At 39.5% G+C, this 26,783-nt stretch overlaps 1 protein-coding gene and 1 pseudogene across 2 annotated transcripts in view; one reads left to right on the top strand and one right to left on the bottom strand.

Moving 5' to 3' along the window:
• Positions 1 to 26,783, top strand: part of BAZ1B (bromodomain adjacent to zinc finger domain 1B) — a 73,104-nt gene that overhangs the window by 39,677 nt on the left and 6,644 nt on the right. Inside the window, exons 7-15 of the mRNA XM_079120514.1 lie at positions 206 to 1,907; positions 5,838 to 5,976; positions 6,730 to 6,863; positions 12,441 to 12,546; positions 13,573 to 13,671; positions 15,899 to 16,076; positions 19,580 to 19,762; positions 24,576 to 24,723; positions 25,674 to 25,821. Coding sequence (XP_078976640.1) covers positions 206 to 1,907; positions 5,838 to 5,976; positions 6,730 to 6,863; positions 12,441 to 12,546; positions 13,573 to 13,671; positions 15,899 to 16,076; positions 19,580 to 19,762; positions 24,576 to 24,723; positions 25,674 to 25,821 — 2,837 coding nt within the window. The remainder of the gene's footprint in view (positions 1 to 205; positions 1,908 to 5,837; positions 5,977 to 6,729; positions 6,864 to 12,440; positions 12,547 to 13,572; positions 13,672 to 15,898; positions 16,077 to 19,579; positions 19,763 to 24,575; positions 24,724 to 25,673; positions 25,822 to 26,783) is intronic.
• On the bottom strand, positions 8,021 to 10,444 carry LOC306649485 (alpha-endosulfine-like; annotated as a pseudogene). Its single transcript has one exon. The product of its transcript is annotated as an alpha-endosulfine-like (transcript).

Genomic DNA, 26,783 nt, shown 5'->3' with positions numbered 1-26,783 from the left:
GTCATGTCTTTGCTTTTTCAGGGACAGTGTCTATGAAGAGAAGTAAATATGTAGCTTTACTTGAATACCTAGGGATGAGGGTCTTTATAATATATTGCTTTTTTAGTTTTTTGTTTGTTTGTTTGTTTGTTTGTTTGTTTTTGTTTTTTTTTTTTTTGCTTTTTTAGTTTTTAAAATTAATTTTTTCCTCATTCTTAACTTCTAGTACATGACTCTCAACCCTTCAGCTAAGAGGAAGAATACTGGATCCCCAGATAGGAAGCCCTCAAAGAAATCCAAGGCAGACAATTCTTCTCTGAATTCCCCACTAAATCCCAAGTTGTGGTGTCATGTACACTTGAAAAAATCGTTGAATGGCTCACCACTCAAAGTGAAGAACTCAAAGAATTCTAGATCTCCAGAAGAACATCTGGAAGAAATGATGAAGATGATGTCACCCAACAAATTACATGCCAACTTTCACATTCCTAAAAAAGGCCCACCTTCTAAGAAACCAGGGAAGCACAGTGACAAACCTTTGAAGGCAAAGGGCAGGAGCAAAGGCATCTTGAATGGACAGAAATCCACAGGGAATGCCAAATCTCCCAAAAAGGGTTTAAAGACTCCTAAAACCAAAATGAAACAGATGACTTTGTTGGATATGGCCAAAGGCACTCAGAAGATGACACGAGCTCCCCGGAATTCTGGGGCCACACCTAGGTCCTCCAGTAAACCTCATAAACACTTGCCTCCTGCTGCCCTGCATCTCATTGCCTATTACAAAGAAAACAAAGACAGGGAGGACAAGAAGAGTGCCCTATCCTGTGTTATTTCCAAAACAGCTCGTCTTCTCTCCAGTGAAGATAGAGCCCGTCTCCCAGAAGAATTGAGAACTATTGTTCAAAAGCGCTATGAGCTTCTAGAGCATAGGAAGAGGTGGGCCTCTATGTCTGAAGAGCAACGGAAAGAATATTTGAAGAAGAAACGGCAGGAACTAAAAGAAAAGTTGAAGGAAAAAGCCAAAGAAAGGAGAGAGAAGGAAATGCTTGAGAAATTAGAAAAGCAGAAGCGATATGAGGACCAAGAGTTAAATGGCAAAAGTCTTCCAACATTTAGGTTGGTGGATACCCCTGAAGGGCTGCCCAACACTCTCTTTGGGGATGTGGCCCTGGTGGTGGAGTTCTTGAGCTGTTATTCTGGGCTTCTCTTACCAGATGCTCAGTATCCTATCACTGCTGTGTCCCTAATGGAAGCCTTGAGTGCAGATAAGGGTGGCTTCTTATACCTGAACAGAGTTCTGGTCATCCTGCTGCAGACCTTACTGCAAGATGAAATAGCAGAAGACTATGGTGAGTTGGGAATGAAGCTGTCGGAAATCCCACTCACTCTGCATTCTGTTTCAGAGCTGGTTCGGCTCTGCTTGCGCAGATCAGATGCCCAGGAGGAAAGCGAGGGCTCAGACACAGATGACAATAAAGACTCAGCACCATTTGAGGACAATGAGGTACAAGATGAGTTCTTGGAGAAGCTGGAAACCTCTGAGTTTTTTGAGCTATCATCAGAGGAGAAGCTGCGGATCTTGACAGCACTGTGCCACCGGATTCTCATGACGTACTCAGTGCAAGACCACATGGAGACAAGACAGCAGATGTCTGCAGAGTTGTGGAAGGAACGGCTTGCTGTGTTGAAGGAGGAAAATGACAAGAAGAGAGCAGAGAAACAGAAGCGGAAAGAAATGGAAGCCAGAAATAAAGAAAATGGAAAAGAGGAAAATGGGTTAGGAAAAACTGATAGGAAAAAAGAAATTGTGAAGTTCGAACCCCAAGTTGATATGGAAGCTGAAGACATGATCAGTGCTGTGAAGAGCAGAAGGCTGCTTGCTATGCAAGCTAAGAGGGAACGGGAAATCCAGGAAAGAGAAATGAAAGGTAAAATTCTATACTAACAGGGAAGGCCTTTAGGAGGTAATAAAAGAAAGGAAGTTGGCAGAGAAATGGGAAGTCTCTGTCGTGACTATGTGCTTGTTCTGTATGTGACAACCCAGCACCAGCTAGGTATGTAATGTGATATTATATGAGTGTGTGGTATGTGTGTGTCTGTGTTGCTGGGTACTAAAACCAGGGTTTGCACGTGCCAGGCAAAGCACTCTGCCACTGAGCTGTAGCCCTCAACCTAGATAGATGTATAATACTGTAGAATGAGTGTTCAGCCTGGAATTCTGCAGTTAATGATCAATTAATGTGATGTTGGCATCTTTTCTGACTTTGGTAAATGCCCAAACCCACAAATAGACATACTGAAAATAGCAGATTGCTCTTTGGAATTGGTGACCTTGGTTTGAATCCTCCTAGTTTTGCTATATTCCTTGGGCAAGTTATTTATCCATGCCTCACTCTTCTCATATATTTGGTAAGATTGAAGCCCTTAGCACAGTTGCCAACTTAGATAATAATCTTTCCTTTATTAATGTTCAAGAATTGAAAAATCTTGGACTTTAATGGCACCATCAAATCTGAATTTTAAGAAAAAAACCTTATCAAATAATTCTCACACCATATAATTCACTCCTTTATCATATACCATTCATTGTTGTGAAATATATTTACAGATATGCCTAGCCATTGCCACAGTCATGATTTTTTTCACTTCAGGAAGACACCCGACTCCCCTTACCTTATTGTCACCCCATTCACCCATCTTCCCCAGCTGTAAGTGGCCACCAGTCTACTTTCTTTATATATAAATTTGCCTGTTCTAGATGTTTCCTATAAATGGAATTGTTTTCATCAGCTTTGTGTTCCTGAGACCAAAAGAGTTGACAGGAACAACTTAGAAGAGGAAAAGCTTATTTTGGCCCACAGTTTCAGGCGTCCAATACCTGATTGGCCAGCTCCACAGCTCTGGGCCCAAGATGAGACACCATCATGGTGGAAGAATATGGCAAACAAAGGCAGCTCAGGACACAGCAACCAAGAAGCAGAGAAAGCTCTACTTACTAGGGATAGTATCACCCCTGGTGACACACTTCCTCCCACCATAGCCTGCCTGCCTACAGTTATCACCCAGTTAGTTCATGTCAGTGGATTAATCCACTGATTAGGTTACAACTCTCCTTACGTAAGCATTTCATCACTGAACCTTTCTGGATTGTCTTTCACATGAGATTTTGGGGGCCACCTCATATCTAAACCATAACAATAATCATATAATAAATTTGTACTTCTGTGACTTTGTTTCCCCTCCTCACGTAGCTTGATTTGGAAGCTCACCCTTGCTGTCGCATGTATAGCACTATGCTAGCCGGGTGCCTTGGTGCATGTCTGTGCTCTCACTACTTAAGAGGCTGAGGCAGGAGGAGAGGATCGCAAACTCAAGGCTAGCTTAACTTAGTAAGACCTTGTCTGAGAATAATAAAAATGACCACAGACATAGCTTAGTGGTAGAGCACTTCTGGGTTCAATTCCCAGTACTGTAAACAGACAGAAAAACATGCCTCATGAAAGGAGCCACTCATAAGACCATCTCTTTCTTCTCCAGGAGGTCAGTGGACATTTTAGGTTGTTTCAACCTTTGGGTATTATGAGTGATACTGTTTTCAATATTAGGACAACAGTTTTTCTATAGACGTGTTTTATTTCTTTTGGGTACATATTTAGGAATGGAATTGCTGTGGAACTGCCAGGCTATTTATCAAGGTGGCTGCATGATTTTATCTTCCCACCAGTGGTGTCTGAAGGTTCTGATTTCTCTACTTCCTCACTAACCCTTGTTATTTTGTCTTTATGGTTATAGCCATCCAGGTGGGAGTGAATTGATCTCTCATTATTTTGATTTGCATTTCCTTCATGACTAGTTATGTTCCTATTGGCTATTTGTGTATCTTTGAAGAAATGTTAATTCATATCTTTTGCCCATTATTAAATTGAGTTATTTGTGGAGGTGGTGGCACATGCTTGTAATCCCAGCTACTTGGGAGGCAGAGGCAAAAGGATTACAAATTCAAGGGCAGCCCAGCAACTAAGCAAGATCCCAACTAAAAATAAATAAAAAGGGCTGGGGGTGTAACTCAGTGGTAAAGTGCCCCTAGGTTCAATCCCCTATACTACTCCATGCCAAGAAAGTTCTTTTAATTATTAAGTTGTAAGACTTAACATATTCTAGAATACAACTCCCTTATTAAACACTATGTGTAAAATATTTTTGCCCAATTTGTGAGTTGTCTTTTCACTTTCTTGATAGTGTCCTTTGAGGCATAAATGTTTTTAATTTTGGTGAGGTCCAGTTTTTAAAATATATTTTTCTTTTGTTGCTCATGGATATGATGTTATATCTTGAGAATCCATTTCTGAATCCAAGATTGTAAAGATTTATCCCCGTGTTTTCTTCTAAAAGTCTGTTAGTTGTATGTCATTATTTATTTATTTTCTTGGTGGGGGATGAGACCCAGGGTCTCTGGCACACTGAGTGCAAGCATTCTAGCTCTACTGCTGAGCCACACCGTCAGTTCTCGCTGCCTCTTTTTATCATTTCCCCTTCTATTGACTGCTAATAGCAGTCAATAGGTCAAGATAAATTTGTTAAAGGTAACGAATTCCATGTTTCATTGTATTTTACTTTGGTTTTTCAGTGCCTGAGATCAAACCTAGGGCCTGGAACATGTTAGGCAGGCACTGTACCAACACCCCCAACTCTTCCACATTAGTTTATGTAAATAGAATTTGTCTTAAGTTTTAAAAGTAACATCTGTTGACAGATGGATTTTCCACATTCTTACCATATTATGGATGTGATCAGTAGAGGATCCAGGGTTAAAGATTCTGGCATTGTAAATAGCAGTGTTCTGTACTGTTTGGTAGCAATTTGTGTCAGGGAAGAACTTAAAAAGACAAAATGACAGGGTTTTTTTTGTTGATGGTGGTGAAAGAAATTTCTATTGGAATAAAATAAGTTGTTGTAATGAATAAACTGAGTGAATCAATTAAAATTTTTCCATCATTTACAGCAGTGACTTGCCAAATAATTAGAAAAATGTTATTCAACATACAACGTTGTCATTTTTTGGTGGTAGTGTGTGTGTACGGGTGCAATGCTGGGGATTGAACCAAGGCCTTTTGTGTCCAGAGCGAGCACCTGACACTAATTATAATTGTCTACACAGGTTTCTGTGTCCTGACTTTCTCAGTTTGTTTTTTCTTGTCAAGGATATTAAGCTGAATTACTGTCCCAGTTCCTCAGGACTGAAATATGTTTTATTTTGAAATGGTTATTTTATTAATTACATTTATCCTGATTTTTGACAGTGGTAGGTGAGACTTCATGAAAATTTGAGGAATATGGGAAGACCAAATAGAAATTGTTGTCTTACATGCCATTTCGTAGATGAGAATTCAGAGAGGGAAACAGGTTCTTTGAGCATCTACTTTCTTTTTCTTTTTCCTTCTTTCTTTCTTTCTTTCTTTTTTTTTTTTTTGTACCAAGAATTAAACCCAGGGGCTCAACCACTGAACCACATCCTCAGCCTTTTTTTTATGTATTTTATTTTATTTAGAGACAGGGACTTGCTGAGTTGCTAAGGGCCTCTCTAAATTGCTGAGGCTGGCTTTGAACTGGCAGTCCTTCTGACTTAGCCTGCACACCTCTGGGATTACCATTGTGTGCCTCCACACCAGGCTGAGCATCTACTTCTAATGGGCACTTTTTTCTTTTTCTTTTAAATTCTTTTTTGTTGTTGTCAATGAACTTTATTTATTTATATGTGGTGCTGAGAATCAAACCCTGTGCCTCATACTTGCTAAGCAAGCGCTCTACCACTGAGCCACAATCCCAGCCCCTAACTGGCGCTTTTTTATCTTTACCAGTGAAACTAGAACGTGAAGCTGAGGAAGAACGAATCCGGAAGCACAAGGCAGCTGCTGAGAAGGCTTTCCAGGAAGGAATTGCCAAGGCAAAACTAGTTATGCGGAGGACTCCTATTGGTACTGATCGAAACCATAATAGGTAAGTTACTAAATTTGATTTTTGTTATCTTACAGGGCTATTCTTTTGTTATTAGTTATGACGCTATCTGAAGCACTAAAAATAGGTAACCTTTCCTGTTCAGTTTTCCAGTTTCCATTGAAAACACAGTTGCTTATCATACGTTTTTTGACTATTAACTGTGCCAAATACTAGGGTTACAAAGTTATATAAGACATTGCCCAGGGCTGGGGATGTGGCTTAGTGGTAAAGTGTTTGCCTAACATTCAGGAGGCCCTGTGTTTGTTCCCAGCATTTCCCAAAAAAAAGAAAAAGAAAGAGACTTTTTCTAGCTCTTGAAGGTATTAAAAATATAAAACTGAAATGAGGGTGAAATATAATCCAGACTTCCTTATAGTTAGTTGAATACACAACATACACTCACACTTATAATTTTCCAGCAGTACTAGGGATTGGACCCAGGGCCTCACAAATGCTAGGCAAGCACTCTACCACTGAGCTACAGTTCTCAACCTGGTAACATATTTAAAATACATGCATTGTGTGGAACCTGAAGATAGAGAAGTATTAGAAGTTATAAAGATTATAGACATTTAGTCAGTCTCAAATTCCAGGAAATTTTGGTATCCTCTGTTTTACCAGTTTAATCTATCTGCAGTTCTGAGCAAAGGTTCTGTCAACTGTGGTTTCAAATGCTTAGTCAACTTTTCAACATTAAAATCATCCAATCCTGATGTATTCATTATCTTATTAACACTTCACTCTGATTTGTAGATACTGGCTCTTCTCAGATGAAGTTCCTGGATTGTTCATTGAGAAAGGCTGGGTACATGACAGCATTGACTACCGATTCAACCATCGCCGCAAAGACCGGGCAGACTCTCCTGATGAGGATTACTGTCCCCGAAGTAAGCCTGTCTACTCTAGATACCCCTCTGATTGTGAGAGGATTGTGTCCTAATGAACCCCATCATAGATTGAAAGGATTGTATGTTGAAAATGCAGTGAACGCACCTAACCTCCCAGGCATCCAGCTTAGCAGCATGGCACATCAGTGTTCCCTCCCATGGTTGTGTGGCTACTACCTTTTCCATTTCCATTTCCATTTGTCGCCTTCTTTTAAAAAATCTATAAGTATTTCATGGTGAGTGTCATGAATGCCATAGAGAGAAGCAAAGGAATTAACCATTTTTATTACCAGTTTGGTCCTCACTGTTGTGAGAGGATAGAGAGCTTCAACTTAGGATATTTGGGTAGTAAATTTTATAGGCACAGTTTTCAAACTTTGTCCCTTGTAAACTTCTTTGTAGGTGCTTCAGGGGTTAGCATGGAGGTTAGGGAACCAAGAAAGCAACGTTGTATCTTCTATCCTATCCCAGCAGTTTGGGAGGCAGAGGCAGGAGAATTTTAAGTTTGAGACCAATCTCAACAATTTATTGAAGTCCTGAGCATTTTAGTGAAGCCCTTTCTCAAAATAAAAAATAAAACAGGCTGGAGATGTGACTCAGTGGTTAAGTGCCCTTAGCTTCAATTCCTATTACCTAAAAATGTAAATAAATGTCTCCTCTTTGCTTTTAAAATTATTTATTCAATATTTTTGGAGCTTCTCATCTATAGAGCAATTTTTACTGTGTGGGGGGTGCAGCTGCAAACAAGACAGATAAGGTCTGGAATGTCATATAAAATTCTGGTAAAGAGAAACGGCAAATACATAAAAAATAAGTGACTGGAAGTGGGCAAAAGTTGGCACCTGTAATCCCAGGTACTTGGCAGGCTGAAACCAGGAGGGTCATTTGAGCCATGTTGTTCGGGTGCAGCCTGGGCAATACAGCAAGACCCTATCTCTTTAAAAACAAAACTAAAAAACAAAGTGAAAAGGGTCATGAGGGGGCACGACAGTCCTCCTCATCTCGGCACTGGTTATGTGAGTGGGTTTGTAAAATAAACCCAGGTGTACTTTTCTGAATATGTATTTTCATATTCTTTCTTGAAGTATACCTATTGAATATATTTAAAGAAAAATTAAATTTTTCTTTTTAAGTTTTTTTTTTTTTATATATAATAACATGACATATCTATGTACAACATGGCTGGGACAGTTGAAGGAACTATACAACGATGTTCAGCATTTTCCCCTTTCCACATGGACTTTAGATTAAGAATGACAGCATGAGGAAATGAAGCAAGAGACACAAAAAAATTATATACAATTACAAGTGACAGTCAAGGAGTTTGGGGTCCAGGGAATTCAGGGATCCTGCTCTCTCCCTTCCTTCCTCACCAACCTTTTCCTATCAGTCTGAATAACAACCAGAAAACTTAGCAGCCAGTCAGGAGAGCAGTATATACCCACCTCACTCCCATGTACACATCAGCAAGTTCACCAGTTATTCTCAACAGGCCACATGTTTGGCATATTAGAATTTGTGAGGTGAAAGGGCAAGAGAGGATTACAGAATCCTGCTTACTTGAACAGTTAAGTCTCAGCCTGACCCTCTTGGTCACAACTAGCAGGTTGCATTCAGTAAGATTCAGGCTAAGCTATTAATAACCAGATTGAACAAGCTGGTCACCATAACCCTTCCACCTGTTTCTGAATCAGCACTGCTACCTCTCCTTTATCACATAAAAGTTGGGTTTCTGAACTCCAGGAAGGTCAATTTTAGTCTTCCTGCCTTAACCACTTTTCCCAGTTCCCGCCAAGGTGAATCATCTCCTAAGAAGCTGCTGCGCCAGCCCTGCAGTAGAACTAAGTCCTGGGGGAGGGGCTAGCTCAGTTTATCCCTTTTTCTTTCCCTAATAATGCACCTGGCATCTAATTACATCTAAAAACATGGGTCTCCAAATGGGCTTGACTGAACATGTTTCCTCAGGCCCATCAGCTCTGCTGCCAGAGCAGCATTTAAGCAGGTAAGGCCCAGAGTAGGCAGGAAAAGTGGGTGGAATAGAGGTAAAAATCTTCCCTGGCTAGCTTCTTCTTTTTTTTTTTTTTTTCCTTGACCCTCAAGATCATGATACCTATAAAGTTCTGTTGCCTGAATAAAGACCTCAAATCTCAAACTTCCTTTTCATGTAGCCCTGAATAGTTCCCCTCTGTAGTATTTTCCCAGTAATACAAAGCAGAGGTTCACCCATGGGCCTTTCTCACTTTTAGTTTTATGATGAACTAGCATAAAGTTTTTCTGCTGGCAGATGCAGAATTTTAGAATCAGAATCAAACTTATACATATTTAACTCTACAGATGAGGAAACAAATGCAGAGAGGCTAAATGACATTACCAAGTTATGTAACAGTACTTCCAAGACTGAGTGAAACTAGAACCCAAATATCTCTGACTCCTGAACCAGTGCTCTTAGATCTTCTATTCAACAAAACTTTCAAAAGTGACATGCTGGAAGAGAGAGAGTAGGTGCCCATTTTCCATCAATAATGTTCATCATCAATGTTTACATTATTTGCAAGCCAGGGCAAACTGTAAGAGATACTAAATAAAGGAGGTAAAGTGGGCACTGTAGTTTTAGGCAAGCAAATCAGTTTTCCTTTTTGAGGGTTCTCTAAACCTTCCATAATGAAAACATGAAGCAATAGCAGCCTAAGGGACAAAACACTTAGAAGCACAGAAAACACGTCTCATTCAATCTACCTTTCCCAACTATATCAGGTTAGTCTTGGGATGTTAAAACTGCCACGTTATTCCCAAGGCTCAGCCTAACTAATGTGGAGACATTCTCTTTCAAAAAAGGAGAAATCATATCTCCCCAGTTTCTCACAAAAGAAAGTTTGCAGCATTTCCAATCCTAGTCTTTCCTGTTTCTGGGCCCCTACGTGGGCTACAGTGAGGGTATGGAAGTCTGAAACAAAGAAAGAAACTCAGAGCCCTCTTCAACCTACATTACCTTTCAGTAACCCCCAGCAGAATCTCAAGTCTTTCCTAGCTAGCAAGCTGAGAAGATCTGACTAGGTGCCCATTCCATCCCTGCCTACAATATGTAAAGTCCAGAGGGTGAGGAAGGGGAAGAGGGGGACCCAGGTTACCCCGCAAGCTTGCTGGTGACGAGTGAGGACTTTCTCTGGGGCAGATCCTGTGGGGTGGGGATGTGGTCACCAGTCACCAGGTTCTTGTCTGGTCCTGCACTTGGCAGCTGCTTATTCTTCGTCTTGGCTTTGGCCATGTTGTAGTCTCCTGAGTCAAAGTACTTTTGCCCTTTCTGGAGTCTCTTCATGAGGAAGTCAGAGCCTCCAGGCTTTTGTCCTCGGCTTGGACATTTGGCCTTTAGCTTGCCTCCTCAGCCCTCTCAGGGAGAATACCTGCTTTCTCTTGTGTGTCCTGCTTCTCCTCGCCGGTTCCCACCGCAGGGTTTTCTTCTTCTAGTTTCTGGGACATGACGGGACCGGGACTGTGGAGTGTAGGGGACCCGGAAAGTCAACCGGAGAAGGGAAGGGGGAGGGGAAACGGGGACAACCTGCGCTGCTGCTTCAGCTCCTGTCACTATGTCTTTTTAAGTTTTGAGAATGAGATGCTAGGGTCAGAGCAGGTCTTCTCAACTTCCAAGTTACTAACATTTTGAGCCAGAGAATTCTTTGTAGTGGAAACTGTTCTGTCCTTGTTTATGTGATATTTAGGGTTATTGTATATCCCCAAACTTCAAATGTAAAGTGTTTTCATGTTAAATTATGTTAAATGTAGATTGTCACCTTGTCAAAAAATCTAGTTTTTGTAGACTTTATAAATACCTAGCTGAGGTTACAGTTAGATTAGCAGTTAACTACAGAGTCAGGGTCTTCAGAGATGGAAGACATTACTGGAAGAGGGTCTGTTTTATAATGTATTTCAAAAGCCAAATGACAGCCTGACTTGGTAGCACCTGCCATCCTGTAATTCCAGCTACTTGGGAGGACAGCAGAATAGAAATCAGCTTGGGTTAAACCTTAACGTCAGGGCTCGAAAATCAGGTCTATGTAGTTAAATAGATCCCTGAGAGAGGATTGGGCTCCAAATCCCTTTATTTGTAAGGTGTGTTTTCTTTTATTTTGATTTTTATGTTCCTGGAGATTGAACCCACTCTACCACTGAACTATCCCCACTCTACCACTGAACTATCCCCAGCACCCCTGCTCGGGTCTCACTAAGTTGCCCAGGCTGACCTCTAGCATGCCATCATCCTGCCTCAGCCTCCTGAATAGTTGGGATTATGGGTGTGGAACAATGTACCTGGCCTGGTAGATGGTCTCATTTAGTGTTTTCAAGTTCCAGAATGATAGTATCTGTTCAGAATTACCCAGCCATAAAGACTTCACAGGGTTACATAGAATTTCATGGAAGTTGCTGCAGGTTGAGGGGAAGGGAAGGGGACAGAGGGAGAGAACCAATTATAGCATTAAGTCAGAACTAAAATATTGTAGTGTTCTAAAACGGACTTTGATAAATAGACATAAACTATATCTATATTAAGGTTATGAAAGGTATATATAAACTTATTTATGAAAAAGTTAGTGGTTATTATTTGACATTTGAAGTCTCCAAGGTCAAGTCTGTAGTATTTTCTATATTTTGATTGTCTCCCCTTCATCTTCATCTCAGGTGTCTTTGCTCATAACATCATTGACAAGGAATAATCATTTTTTCATTTCCTTCCTTTTTCTTTTTCTTTTTCTTTTTTTTGGGGGGCAGTACCGGCGTTCAAAGCCAGGGCTCACTCATGTGAGCCAAGTGTTCTTATCACTGAGCTATGTTCCCAATCCAAGGATTCTTTATTTGCTTTGATATAAAGTTATTTAGTCATCCCTCTATTCTTAGTTATAGTACTTATAGTTATAGTTATAGTACTCTTAAAATTTAAACTGTTCAACTATAGAGAGTAAATACGGGTACTTCTCAACTTACAATGGGGTTATGTTTCCATAAACTTACTGGAAATTGAAAATATTATATGTTGAAAATCATTTAAGGGCTGGAGTTGTAGTTCAGGGGCAGAGCACTTGCCTAGCAATGGAGGCACTGGTTTACATCCTGAGCACCACATAAAAATAAATAAGTAAAATAAAGGTATTATGTCCATCTACAACTAAAAAAAAATATTTTGAAAAATGCATTTAATACAACTATCCTTACCAAACAGCATGGCTTAGCAGCATCGTAGCATATTGTAAACTATCATTGCTCACCCTTATGATTATGTGGCTTGTTGACTACCCAGCATTGCAGTAGAATGTTGTATTGGATATTGTAGACCCAGGAAAAGTTAAAAATTTGAAGTATAGTTTCTAATGATGTGATGTTGTATATCACTTTGCTATCATCATAAAATGAAAAACTCGTAAATTGTACCATCATAATTTAGAGACCATCTGACTCAGATAATGTATTATTATTCAGATAATGATATTCAAAAGAAATGTTGTTGGGCTTGGTGTAGGTTATTTAGACTTGAAACTAGGAATTAGGTATTTACTATGTTTAACTTAATGTTTACATTTTTCTTAGGTAAGAAAACAAACTTAGGCAAGAACGCAACCATCAACACACAGCATGGATCAGCAGTAGAAACTGCTGTGGAGACCACCATCCCCAAGCAGGGACAGAACCTATGGTAATGTGAGCATTCATCTGGTTGCTCTTTTTTTTTTTCTCTTTCCCCAAATGTTAAGAAAATATTTAATATAATGAAATCTATTGAGGACATTTCATGTTACTTTGAATTCTTGTATATTAAAACTCACTGTTTCATAAGCAGATTTGATTTTTTTGATAAGCAGATATTTGTATTTCTCAAGGTTTGGAATTTGATTTTCCCTCTATAATGTAACTTTGCATATTATATCATAGATCTTATGTAACAGTGGAGATGCTCTTAAATCGGGGAACAGAAGTAGTTAGGATATTCCTGAGTTAAATGTTATTAATTCATTCAAGTTTATTAATTTGGTAATTATTTATACTTTACATAAACTGTATAAATTAAATTTAAAATGAATTCATTGATTAAATTTTATTAATTGAAGAATAGAAATTGTATACATAGCCAGTGTACACAGTTGGGCACAGTTGCACTTTTTTTTTTTTTTTAGCAAGAAGCTAGGTTCTTCTTCAACTCTGGGAGGGTTACCCCTTTTTGTTGCAGGGGGTGGCAGTTCTACCAGCGATTGAACTCAGGGGCACTTGACCACTGAGCCACATCCCCAGCCCTACTTTTGTATTTTATTGAGAGACAGGGTCACTGAATTGCTTAGTGTCTCACTTGTGCTGAGGCTGGGCTTAGAACTCGAAATTGGGAAGGTCCCTTTTAATTGCTTTAACTGCATTAGCTGTGATCAGCTACGATTCAGTGACCTTTCATCTTTTAGGTATAGGTTTACTTTTTGAAGGTATGTGTGCAGATGTTCCTATTAACTTTTAAAATTTGTCTTGTTTTACAGTACTAAAGAAACACTGGTTCCAGTGTCCTCCTGAAGCTGACTTTAAGCATCATGGAAACAGTGAATTATTTATTCTGATTGTAGATGTTAGACTGAACAGGTTTAGGATTTTGTTTTTCCAGCTCCCATCATCAGCCCTTGATCCCTTCTTGTTTGACTGATTGCTTTTCAGAGCTATAAGATCTCTTTCACCTCTACAGGTTTTTATGTGATAGTCAGAAGGAACTGGATGAGTTGCTAAACTGCCTTCATCCTCAGGGAATAAGAGAAAGCCAACTTAAAGAGAGACTAGAAAAGAGGTAAGGATTTTTATCTTGCTTCTCACATCATCTCTTCAATAGTAGATATAAATAACTGAGGAATGTTATGGTTTTTGCTTGTAAGCTATTAAAGTAAAAATTTAAAAATTCCTATAACCCTTTGATATCCATATTTCTTGGTACATCATGCTTATCTTGAAAAATATACCTTTAAATCATCTATAATACAGGTTAACAGTATTTCTTATTGAATAATGCATGCCCCATATCAAGCTGTGAGCCTCATTATAATTAGGCAGTCTTGCAAATGCAGTATCTGATGGGTTGGTCTTTAAGTGTTCTGTTAAACCGGGTGTGGTAGCATACCCCTCTAATCCCATCAACTCTAGAGGCTGAGGATTGCATGTTTGAGGCCAGCCTCTGCAACTTAGCAAGGCTCTCAGCAATTTAACAAAACCCTGTCTCAAAGTAAAAAGGGCTAGGGTTGTAGCTCTGTGACAAAGCACAGGAGTTCAATCCCCAGTACAAAGAAAAAAAAGAAACCGTGTTTGTCAAAATTGACCATAGCAGTGGCGGGGTCGGCGGGGGGAATAACAGAATGAATCAAAAACTATTACCCTAGGCAAATGTGTGATTACACAAATGGTATGCTTCTACTTCATGTACAAACAGAGAAACAAGATGTATCCCATTTGTTTACAATAAAAATAAATTAAAAAAAAAAAAAAGATTGACCATAGGCCAAAAGTTTCGGAATGTAAATGCCCATCATGTGGATAAGCAAAATGTGGTATTTCTGAATGATGGGATATTATTTAGTCACAAGAAAGTAATGAAGTATTGATACAACATGGATGAACCTACGAAATATAAGGTTTAAATGAAAGAAGCCACATATAAAATATCAGATATTTTATGGTTTCATTTATATGAAACATCCAGGATGGGCAGCTACATAGAAAGTAAATTCCTGGTTGCCAGAGGATGAGTAGGGAGGATTGGGAATAGCAAGCTTCTAACATGTACGCGTCTCTAGGGTGTTGGAAATGTCTTAGAGCTTGGTAGTTGTGATGGTATCATAAGATAAAATCCCGTGAAACAGAACTTTTTAAAATGGTGAGTTTTATATTAATTATATCTTTTTAAAAAAATATGCCTCATCACACACATCTGTAATCTTAGATATTTGAGAGGCTGAGGCAGGAGAATCTAGGCTTGAGGCCAGCCTGGGCATGCTGGTAATACCTATCTCAAAATAAAAAGGAATGGGGTATAGCTCAGTGGTAGACTGCTTGCCCAGTATGCATGAGGCCCTGATTTTCACCCCCAGTGTGAGAAGCAAAACAAAATTAAAATCCAAAAGTCTTTTCTTGCTTTCAAAATAGCATCCACTTCATCTAGATTTTTCAGTGCCCTTTCTATTGTATTGCTGTTTCTGTCAAAGCCAGGACAATGGTTTTTGGCTTAAGGCTACCTCTAGTTTCTGACCACATATTTATTTTCATGACTGAATCTACGTTTTATTCAAGAGACAAGAAGAATACCATTTAGTACATACTCTATAGTATTGCCAGACTTATCGGACTGGTAATAGGTATATTATATTAACTATTCCATTGCTTAATATGTTCGTTAATTAAAACTGTACTGAAAATCGTGTGTTATCTTAATACAAATGTGTCTAGGCAATTTAAAGAAGACAAAGTGTTAGTATTCAGAACCACAAGGGGCTGGGGAGATAGCTCAGTCGGTAGAGTGCTTGCCTTGTAAGCACAAGGCCCTGGGTTCGATCCCCAGCACCAAAAAAAAAAAAAACAGAACCACAAAGGAATACAGATGTGTGATGTTCCTCCTTTTTGGTTAAGTTATCTTATAGGTATACGAGTAGATTGAGAGGACCTGCTTTGTTCATTAAATGCAAAGGGATCCAGTCCTATTCACAGTAAGAGGTTGTCAGGACTGAAGATGAAAGCTAGGTGTGGTGTGTACCTGTGATGCGCCATGATTGAGAACTAGGAAAGGCATTGTTCACCAGACACCAGAATTAGCCTACACAGAATAAAATAATTGTTTTTAGAATGAAGCAAGAATTAAGAAAAATTTGAAATTTTGTACACAAAACACAAGACTGATTACCACAATACACTTTTAAAAAACAAAATCTAAATGTTTTGCAGAAATAGAACATCTCACTCAAGTAATTGAAATTTAAAGAATATCTTCACATACTTTTTACTTCCCTTTTCCTTTGCCCCAACTCTTACAGGTATCAGGACATCATTCACTCTATTCATCTAGCTCGGAAACCAAATTTGGGTCTCAAATCCTGTGATGGCAACCAGGAGCTCTTAAACTTTCTCAGGAGCGATCTCATTGAAGTTGCAACAAGGTTACAGAAAGGAGGACTTGGATATGTAGAAGAAACATCGGAATTTGAAGCCCGGGTAAGCATATAAGAGAACACTTTGAAGGCTCTTTCCTAGGAAAATACAATTTGAAATTGCTCCTTGATACTGTAATTGACTTCCCGAGATAACCCTAGAACTAATCATGTGTTTGAGTTTGTCCTGAATGGAACCAAAAATTCTTCAAGTATATTATTTTTCCCTTTGTTATCTTTTGCTGGTATGCAGAAAAAACCTACTAGGCAGCTCAGAACCTTCGTTGGAAAAGAGCTTATCTACCAGAATGAAAACTGGCAGTCGAGCCATAGTCATATTGCATCATTTAATATTCCTTTCCCTGTGAGAGCTGTGCTTCAAATTATGAAATGTGTTTGTATATTCTGTTTTTGTCCATTCTTATCTGCAGTCAGCTGAGTCAAGCTGTGTTTAGTTGGGTACACTCATGCTTATTAAGTGGAGTATATTTTCAGGCCCATTTGCAGTCCTGACATTCACTGCTTAGAAGGAGCCTTAAGAGGCATAGGTTTCAAGAGACCCCTTGCCCACATTACATAGGTTCATGTACCAAAAGCTGAAAGAAGATTGGCAAAAACTACCGTTATTGTAAGATGCTTTTTACTGATTTTAAATCAAATGTCCACATAATTCCAGATACTAGTAATTGTTGGTCTTTTCAGATTTTAGTCAGCCTTCTATCCATGGGCTCCTCACTTGCATATTCAACCAACCACTGATCAAAAATATTTGGGAAAAATTGTGACTGTAGTGAACATGTGCAGATCTTTTTTTCCTTGTTATTACAGTTCCCTAAACAATAAATTCTAAGAGATATTTATGTAGCACTTATTGTAGTAGGTATTGTAAGTCATTTAGAGCTTAGTGTAATTATAGGGAAGGATATACAGGCTATGGAAATACCACTTTATATAAGGGATTTAAGCTTTCGTGGGTTAGTAGTATTGCTGTTGGGAGGTGTGTCTGATAGTATGGGATGTTTTTTGTTTTGTTTTGTTTTGTTTTGTTTTTTCCTTTTTTGAGATGGGGTCTCATGTTGACTAAGCTGGCCTTGAACTTGTGATTCTCATACCTTGTCCTTTATGACTAATTGGGATTATAGGCACATGCCATCACACCTGGCTTTTTGACTTGTATATTCTTTTAATTGTATACTTTTTGTGAACAGTTGCATCTTTTTCATTTTCTCTATAATTTATAAATGCCATTCATGTATTTTCATAGTCTGAATTTCAGTTTCTTTGTTATCAGAATTAACAAATTACATATAACATATATGTAAGTTTTTCCTTTTAATTAGTCTAGTGATGAATCTTTGGTACATTTCCTAGAAAATATTTAAAATATATTTGTGGTTCTAAATGATTCTTTGAAGAATCGTTGAACCCAATGGTTTTATTGTATTTTCCAGTACTGCACATTTATATGCACTTTTTTTCCCCATGTCAGGCAAGTAATATGGTGACGTCATAACAAGGTTTAGGGGGAGGCACATCACAGAACAGCATGAACGTTCAGTCATTACCTGGAAAGGATCTATACATGTACTTTTAAATTTTAACTAATGCTTATCAGTTGACTATACTGCTTAATCCAGACCTCTATCTTAGTGACATTGGGTTATACCTCTCTGTGGCTGTAAAGTGGAATTTTTAAATTCGTATGCCTTGTGTGACTGACAAGATAGTGAGTGGTATTTAAGAGCATGTTTTTATTTTTTGAAAAATTATTTGACTGATAACTTCTGAATTTTTATGATAGAGGTGACAATAACTTGTAGACATTAACTCAAAATATTTTCACTAAGCATCAAGTAGATCAGTTTCCAGTGTTTCACCAAAAATACCTTTGTCATTGAAAGACTGCCCCAGATTTAGTTTATTTAGATTTTTTTGTTTTTTTTTTTGTTTGTTTGTTTTTTTTCCGGGTACTGGGGATCGAACTCAGGGCCTTGTGCTTGTAAGGCAAGCACTCTACCAGCTGAGCTATCTCCCCAGCTCTATTTAGGTTTTTAATCAAGAAACCTAAAGCTGCCAATCAGAACTTCTAACTAGCATGAGATGACTAGGTTAAACCCTTACACTGTGAGTAAAAATAACTTTAAAAAGTTTTGACCTGTACATTCTAATCGAGGGGATCTGCTGGCCTCAGGCTAGAATATCATCCACACAGCACACAAACAAAATGAGTAGTAAGTGTCATAATACAAATGAGTAAAGAATGTCATATAAAACACATGTTATTGTACATTCAAGAGGAATAATGCCTAATTCTCATGGGCATACAGTGCAACAAGGGGCTCAGAAACAGATAGCGTTCACTAACCCATGAGGGAGAACCTAGCAAGAACAGCAGATGAAAGAGAGTCCTGTGCCCTGGAATGAAGTGGAGACTTCATGGACCAGGTGGTATCCAGGTCAGACCAGGAACATGAATGACTTGATGCCTATGGGGAGGGATCTGCAGGCTGAAGAGAACAAACAAACCAAGACAACCATCAAATTCTTCCTCCCCTGATTCCCAGAGTCCATAGGGAACATTTTGCAAACTGTCTGCAGGTGCTGCCTTGTAGGCGAGACCCCTCTCAGGTCTGCTTCAAAGGCTCAGGGTATTGGCAGATGCCAGCTCCAGGTAGGTGGAGGATCCCTGAGGGACTTCAGCTAGCTTTCTGTGCTGCAGGTTGATGTCCTCCAGCACCTGCCACCAGTGCCTCAGCTTTGTCAGCGACTTCTACACCAGCATGTATTACCATCACAGTTCACTCCTTAGTTCAGAGATGTCCTCTTTGATAATTAGCTCTGGTTTTTGGACAGACTGCTGCAATCTTTTTTGTAGGAAAAGAAAAAACAAAAAACTGTCTTGGAATATCCAGAAGTTTCTGGATACACCAATCAACACCAGGTTGACTTCTCATCAGTGCCATTGACTTAATCCTAACCCACAAAATAAGCAAAGCTAGCCTTGAATGATGACTCCAACTCCACCACGGCGCTATTAGAAGTTCTTATAGTGCCAGAGCTGCCTGAAGAAACAGCCTGGCCCAGGAGTCCCAGTGGCAGTTCCCCCCTCTCCCCGGAGAACATACCACCAGTGGGGCTGCCTTGTCTGGAATCTAAGAGCGTGATTTTGATGAAGTGATTTATCTCCTGATTTCTCATCCATAAATTAGTTATGATGCTTAAAGAACATCAAGCATATTACTTGACAATTAAGTACTAAGCCAGAAAGCCAGTAAATTTTGATTCTCCTCAGTTTGTCTTTGCGTTAAGACCATAGCTTATACTTGGTAGATGCTCAGTGTTACTAAATAAGTAGGTTCTGTAACTCCTTGAAGTAATCGAGGTTTCAGCATTCTGTGTATCCCATCATAGTAGGTGTAATCCACCTAGTGAACTAAGAAACAGGTGGTAAGTTATGTAATATGACCCTTTTGATATATTAGTCTGGGTTGATTTGAATTTAAATATGATTTTGTTCATTTTTCTTGCAACCTTCTCTCAATCTAGTTTTTAAATTATTTCTTGTAGGTCATTTCATTAGAGAAACTGAAGGATTTTGGTGAATGTGTCATTGCCCTTCAGGCCAGTGTCATAAAGAAATTTCTCCAAGGCTTCATGGCTCCCAAGCAAAGGAGAAGAAAACTCCAGAGTGAAGATTCAGCAAAAACTGAGGAAGTGGATGAAGAGAAAAAAATGGCAGAAGAAGCAAAGGTATTTAGTTATTAAAGATGTAGTTTTTGATTATGTGAAAGTGTATTATTTTAGTTGTAAATGGATACAATAGCCTTCATTTTATTCATTTTTTTATATGTAGCATGGAGAATGGAGCGCAGTGCCTCACATGCTAGGCAAGTGCTCCACCACTGAGCCACAGCTCAGCTCCTGTAATTTGGTTTTGAAATAGTCACACCTTATAGTTTTTAGCTACTTGTGACATTATCCTTTGAGTCTGTGTTCCTTTTTAAAAAATGACTGCTAAATTTGTGGTTTTTAAAGCTTTCTTCATCTGTGGATGATGGTCGGAGTGCACGTGTCCTCTCCCCCAAAATTGTGGTAAAGGTATATATAATGTGGAATTTCCCATTTTTATGCTGTAGTGTTAAGTGTATTCATGTTGTCATGCCAACATCCCCACCATCCATCCCTAAAACTTTTTCCATCTTGTCATAATGTCCTCGAGCTCATTCATGTTGTATATAGCATGTGACAGAATTCCCTTTATTGTTTTTAACTTAATTGTTCTTATCATTCATTTATATACGGTGCTGGAAATCAAACCCAGTGCCTCACACATGCTAGGCAAGTGCTCTGCCACTGAGCTGCATCCCAGCCCCATGTTGTTCTTTCTACTGATGAGCATGAAGTTGTCTTCCATTTCCCTTTATGAGAATACCTAGCAGTTCCATTTTTGTCTGTTTTGTGTATTAGATTTCTGATTAAGATAACCTTGTGAAGAAAATAATTTGAAAGAGAGGTTCCAGCTTATCCAGAGCAAAATACTTATCCCTAATTTTAGAGTTTCCTGGTTCCCTTTCCTTTTTTCACAAACATCTGATAAAGACATGCCTGTGCTCAGATAGTGAACTGAGACACAGTATTACCCTATGTACATGTATGATTACATGAACGTGTGAATCTATGTTGTATACAACCAGAGAAATGTACCTCATTTGTGTACAATGAATCAAAATGCAGTCTGTAAAAATTAAGAGGAAAAAAAAAACATGCCTGTGCTAACTCTAAAGGTGTCATGGAGATTTTAAAAACTAAATCTTTGCCTTCAAGGTACTCAGTTTGAGTGTGAGACTGAGAACAGGCAGGCAGTTAATGTTCCTTGACTTACTGGGATTTTAACCGCATCTTGATACACCCATCGTGAGGTAGAAGTAGTGTTGAATTAAAAGTGCACTGAATGTCCCTGACCCACTGCACTTGGTGGCTTGCACAGCACTCTAGAGCACAGCCTGCTCCCATTGTGAACGTGTGGCTGGCAGAGCCACTGTCCCTGCCCAGTGTCACGAGAGAACACCATTCTGTATTACTGATAGCCCAGAAAAGACCCATAGTTGAAGAACGGTCTCTACTAGCCCAGTATTGCTTTCACTCCATATTAATAGTCTGAACATTGTAAGCTGAACCCTCAAAAGTTGAGGGCGGTTTGTGCTGATGAGAAAGAGTAGTGCTCGGCCTGGCCTCTGAGGGATGCCCAAGGCCAGTTAGAGAAAACTCTCGAGAGATCACATAGAAGCTGGGGGCTGAAGAATGAGCAAGAATTAACCGTCATGGCAGGAGTACCAGAGGCCTTTTCAGACTGAATTAAAATCGGCCTCTCTCGCCACTGACAACTGAGTCTGGTTCTGTTCTTCCTGCTCATATGGATACTCTACTCTCCTTTCTAAAACACTTCAGGTATGTGTACATAGCAGTCATGTTGCCCCTGCTTTTCTTCTGAGACGACAGGAGTCTCCCTTGATGTTCCCATGCCCAAAGTCCCATTTTTCCTTGCCATTTCTTCTATAACAATTTCTTCTTACTGAGAACTAAGCAGTTTAGAAGTCCCATTAGCCTGTTTTCGAGTACTAAAGCCCATGATGCAGTAACCTTCTTAGCTTGTCAGGTGAGACTAGTTCTTAGCTTAAAAGGGGAAAAGTGAGCCCCCTTCTGCAGGTCCAGACACAGCGCAGAAATGGGAAGCTCAGTAGAGCCTCTTCTCAGTAGATCCTCTTGGAAAGTCAGTCAGATCTACCAAGTGGCTCAGCAGCCTTAACATGACCTTAGTTCCCCACCAAAGGTCAGCTTTACCCCAGCTCAGAAATTTTCCACTGTCCTTTGCTTTAAAAGTTTCCACTTAGCTAGGGCCAGGGCTTTTTCAGCTGGCACTAGGCTGTTGCATGAGTTTATGTCAGTCTCTAATCTGGGCTCCAGTTTCCTTATTTATAATAGTAGATTGTCTCTCAGATCCCTTTGTATAATCATGGATGATTTCAAATATTTAATGCTCTTTTTTTTTTTTTAATTAAATGAGAAAAATAATGTATAATTTGGCAAAATCCTGGGTTTTGTTTTGTTCTCTCTTTACTATGGTTGTATTTGCCCTGACAACCTGCTTGTTTTTTCATTTTATTTTAAGATTTTAAATTTACATTTGTTTATTTTAATTATATAACTTTATAGGGTAGAGGGATGATTCAGTACATGTGTGCAGAATGTAATGATCAAATCAGAGTAGTTAGCATATCTGTCTCCTTAAATTTTTTTCAAAAATTGTTGATTAACATGATAATTGCACCTTTTTTATGGGGTACTGTGTGATATTTCAAAAAGCATGGAATGCTTCATGAACATTCATGTCATTCTTACGTAGATGCCATGGAAAGTTCTCTGTATGGTTCTAATTTCGGTGTATGTGCTGCTGCAGCTAGCAGTCTTTCCATTTCAAATGGTCTTTTGTGGAAGACTGATGTGAAGTCTTGTTACATCTCTGCCAAGATAGAATAATTGCCTGCCTAGTGTTAAACAAGGGACTTGGATATAAACTCCATTCTCCTTGATTTGGTTGCAGCTACTTCTGACTAAGGACATTGTAGGCTAGAAATTTCATATTTTCTTTCCACTAGGATAATAGTGTGATTGGTGTACTTCTGTAATCCAGCAGCTTGGGAGACTGAGGCAAGAAAATGGCAAGTTCAAAGCCAGCCTCAGCAAGGCCCTGAGCATCTTAGCCAGACCCTGTCTGAAAATAAAAAAAGGACGGGATGTGGCTTAGTGGTTAAGCACCCTTGTTCTCAATCCTTGGTACCCCCCCCCCCCCACACACACACACAAATAAAAAAAAAGGACAGAGGGTTTTATAGAATCTCACCACTATTAAGTGTGAAAATTTTTTTATCTTGCCAATGTTATCTGTTTAAAAGCATTACCTTGAATGTATTGGATTTTTTGTTTTTGTCTTTCAATGCACTAGGCTGGAACTGTGTGCAATGAGAAACTAGAATGTTACCTCAAATCTTGAATGTTTTTACCCTCAAAATTAGAGGCTGGTTGGTTTCTGCAGATAGCTCTGGAGATAGCAGGATGCACATAATTCTTCAGTAGGTGCAATGTTAAGAGCATTAGATCAGAAATCTGCAGACGTGGCCCTGGATTTCTGTGAAGACTTGGGCATACTTTCTTCCCATGTAAAGTAACAAGTGACAAGTGAATGTTATGCCAGTGTTCATACCAGCAGCATTCTAAATTGACCAGAACATTGGAAAGAGCCCAAGTGTCCACCAGCTGATAAATGAATAAACAAAATATCACACCTCTGTACAGCAGAACATTATTCAGCAATTAAACAGAACATTAATGAACCCAGAAACATGTTCAGTGAAGAACACCAGGCAGAAAGCCACCTATTACATAATGCATTTTAAGTCTGTTTTTAAAGAGGTTGATAAGTTTATTTTCAAGACCTCTTTGGATCTGTAAAACAAGTTTAATGAGGCCAAATGAGCTAGTAGATGCCTAAATTTTGTAATTGCTAGAAAATAATTAGGGTGTAAAAAGTGGTGCTGTGCGTAGGCAGGACTGTTCTTAGTGCTTGTGTGCACTGCATCTGATTACTCACTAGAAGACAGCCAAGCCCATTCCTAGTTCAATTCCTGTGGGTTATCAGTAGCACTGTTTGAGAACTGACCTGCAGGGCAGGATAGTGAGCCTGTGATTCCAGCTACTGGAGAAACTGAGACGGGAGGATTATTTGAGCCCAGGAACTCAAGACTAGCCTGAACAAGACTGTTTTCTTGATGAGAAATATGCAATACTGTTTGTCAGATCTCCGTTGTACTGGCAGAAGACTGCAAGGCAGCTCTGATTGGTGAACTCAGAATTTACCAAGGAGCTCTATGGAGGGAAGGAAGGAAATTGGGTTTATTTTTCAAAAAAAAAATGCTGAAACATCTGCAGAAGTTGGAGTAGAAGGAATGAGTCAGTTTCCACTAGTACTTGAATAACTGCCATTTAAATATAGATTCATGTGTGTATGTGTGTGTGTACATTTAAGACCCTCTCTGATCTGTACTTCTGTAGAAAAGAGAAAGGACAGCCCTTGTTCCCTCCCTCCTTCAGTCTTCCCACCAGTCAAGCTAGCACAACTTGCGCTATGCCCTTAGTAGCCTTTTTTTTTTTTTTAAGTGCCAGGGACCAAACCCAGGGCCTTCTGTGCTCTACTTCAGAGCTGCACCCCCAACGCAACCCACATTCCTTACTTTCAGATGCTACTGAATATTAGAAGATTACACTGGAAGAGAATTGTCCCTGCTGGTTCCCTTCCCTCCCTTGAATCTGCGTGTGACCTTTGGCAAGTTTCCACATCCCCCACTCTTCGGAGGCTTCTTTTCTATAATATAAATGGATAAGATTGATAAAGCTCTAGGAGACAAATGTCCTGAGAATTCTCTTGTTTCTTCACCCTTTTCCGGTGCCCTCTCAGTGTTTGAAGTCACCGTAGTAATAATTCTGGCCTGGTTTGCTCTTTGCTTAGGTTGCATCTGCTTTGGAAAAATGGAAGACAGCAATCCGTGAAGCTCAAACTTTTTCCAGAATGCATGTTCTACTTGGGATGCTAGATGCCTGTATCAAGTGGGATATGTCAGCAGAAAATGCTAGGTGCAAAGTTTGTCGAAAGAAAGGTACATTTAGATCAGATTTGCTAATGTGGGTGTGTTAGGAATTAAGAATTCCATTCTCACGATCATCTTCTATCCCCAAAAGAATTTTGTATACACAGATTTTTAGTGTGGTGGGGCAGATTTACCTTCTCCTGAAGGTCTGTCACATGCTAATTTTTGAAATCACATGGTGGTGGATCACAGCAGGTCCTTTGTTCCTCAGTTCAGAGTGTACTGTAAGAACGGTTGCTCTCCAATCTTCAGATTTCTACAAATAGCAAAATTAGTTCATCTAAAATTTGGAATCCTTTTGTTTCGGAACTTTTGTCTGAAAGAAAGATGAGTGCTTCCAGCAGAGGGCACTCTGTTCATTGGGACTGCTCAGGCTTGGCCTTTTTAGCACTGAGTCCTACAGAGCAAAGCGTTTGGGAACGTTTACTGTTGAGTTCTTTCAGATCACCTGTGTACAAAAGAAGCTTCATGACTAAAAGTCATGTGATTGACTCCTCAGTGGCTAAAGTTTTATGACACTAGGGTTTAGTTTCTAAGAATGAAAAATTCTATGTAAAGTCATTCAGTTGCTATAAAACTGATTTAGAATGAAGGTCAGAGAGGGGAATTGACCATGTTGATTCAGTGTATTTTCAGATGTAAGGAGGCTAAACGACTTGGGGACTTTACACTGGGGGACAGTGAAGAGCAGCAGGGTTTACAGCCATCACTTGGTTTTTGCTGCCTCGTAGTAAATACTAATTATCCTCTCTACCTGTGGGTAGATTTTTGGATATAAGTTAGGAGACCTTATCCCTAAATTATCAATAGTCTGGTTTACGCTACATTGACTGCATTTTTTAACATACTGGGGTAGCACCATACTAGAATGTTTGTACTGCTGTGGTGTTGGCTGAGGCCACAGCTCAGTGATTGTTGCCGTGCTGCCGACAGTGCTGTGCAAGTTTATCTCTTTGCAGGTGAGGATGACAAACTGATCTTGTGTGATGAGTGTAATAAAGCCTTCCACCTGTTTTGTCTGAGGCCGGCCCTCTATGAAGTACCAGATGGTGAGTGGCAGTGCCCAGCTTGCCAGCCTGCTACTGCTAGGCGCAATTCCCGTGGCAGGTGAGAATTTTTCTTTTATAAATAAATGAATGGAGAAATAAATTTCAGTTATTCAAATTCAGTGATTCCAGGGAGCTTTAAGTGCATCTTTTAAGTACAGAGCCTGATCATTTATGGTCCTTCAGTAGGAATCAAAGGACTCTGATGTGGTTTTGGCTCACATTTGTAGTTTTCACTGCCAGCTACATTCTCTGTCCTCGATCCTGCTTTCTTCTCAAGTGACAGTGCATCTCCTCTGCCTGCTGCTCCACATTGTGTACCTCTCGCTTCCTGATTACTTTTACAACTAACTGCTGCTAAATATCTTTGAACTCATGACCTTCCCTGCCCCACACCTCTTACTTCCCACATTTTCCTATCAAGATTAGAACTTTGGCATCAACTTAGGAGCTTTCTCCCCCCCCCCATTCTACATGTTTATTAATTTGCCAGATGCTAGCAGTCCAGTGTCCAGGGGTCTTATGAATCAGTTGCCTGCTCTCCAGTCTCCATGGTCCCCTTGGTTATTTGTCCCTTCTTCGCCTCCCACGTACAGTCTTTCGGTGGGTTTGTAGCTCCTTTGTCTTAACTCCTCTTTTCCTTTCTTACCTGTCAGGCTATTGTGGTAAGACCAGAATAGCAGGAAATAAGGCAAAGATCTATTCTCCTTTCTGTTCTAAAACTTCCAGTCTTTTTATTGCCTCTAGAATAAAACCCAAACTCCCTCACCTAAGTTTTGAGATTTAGAGCAACAGCAGCCTAGGGTTTTGGGCCCTGGTCCCTGTGTGTGCTTGTCCCTGTGCCTCTTGGACTTTTCCTCTGTCCAGTGCTCCCAGCTGAGTAAGCTGCCCTTGGCCTAGCTAAATTTGCACTGTATTTTTCAAAAGTTCTTTTTACATCCTTAGAATTAATTGCTCCTCCTGAGTGTCAGTGTGGCAAACATGGGACCTTGTAAACAAGAGGCACCTAACATTTACCAAATT

This window comes from Sciurus vulgaris (assembly GCF_902686455.1).
Source record: "Sciurus vulgaris genome assembly, chromosome: 18".
NCBI lineage: Eukaryota > Metazoa > Chordata > Mammalia > Rodentia > Sciuridae > Sciurus > Sciurus vulgaris.
Note: the sequence above shows the minus strand (reverse complement) of the source record. Positions and strands in the feature narration are given on the sequence as shown.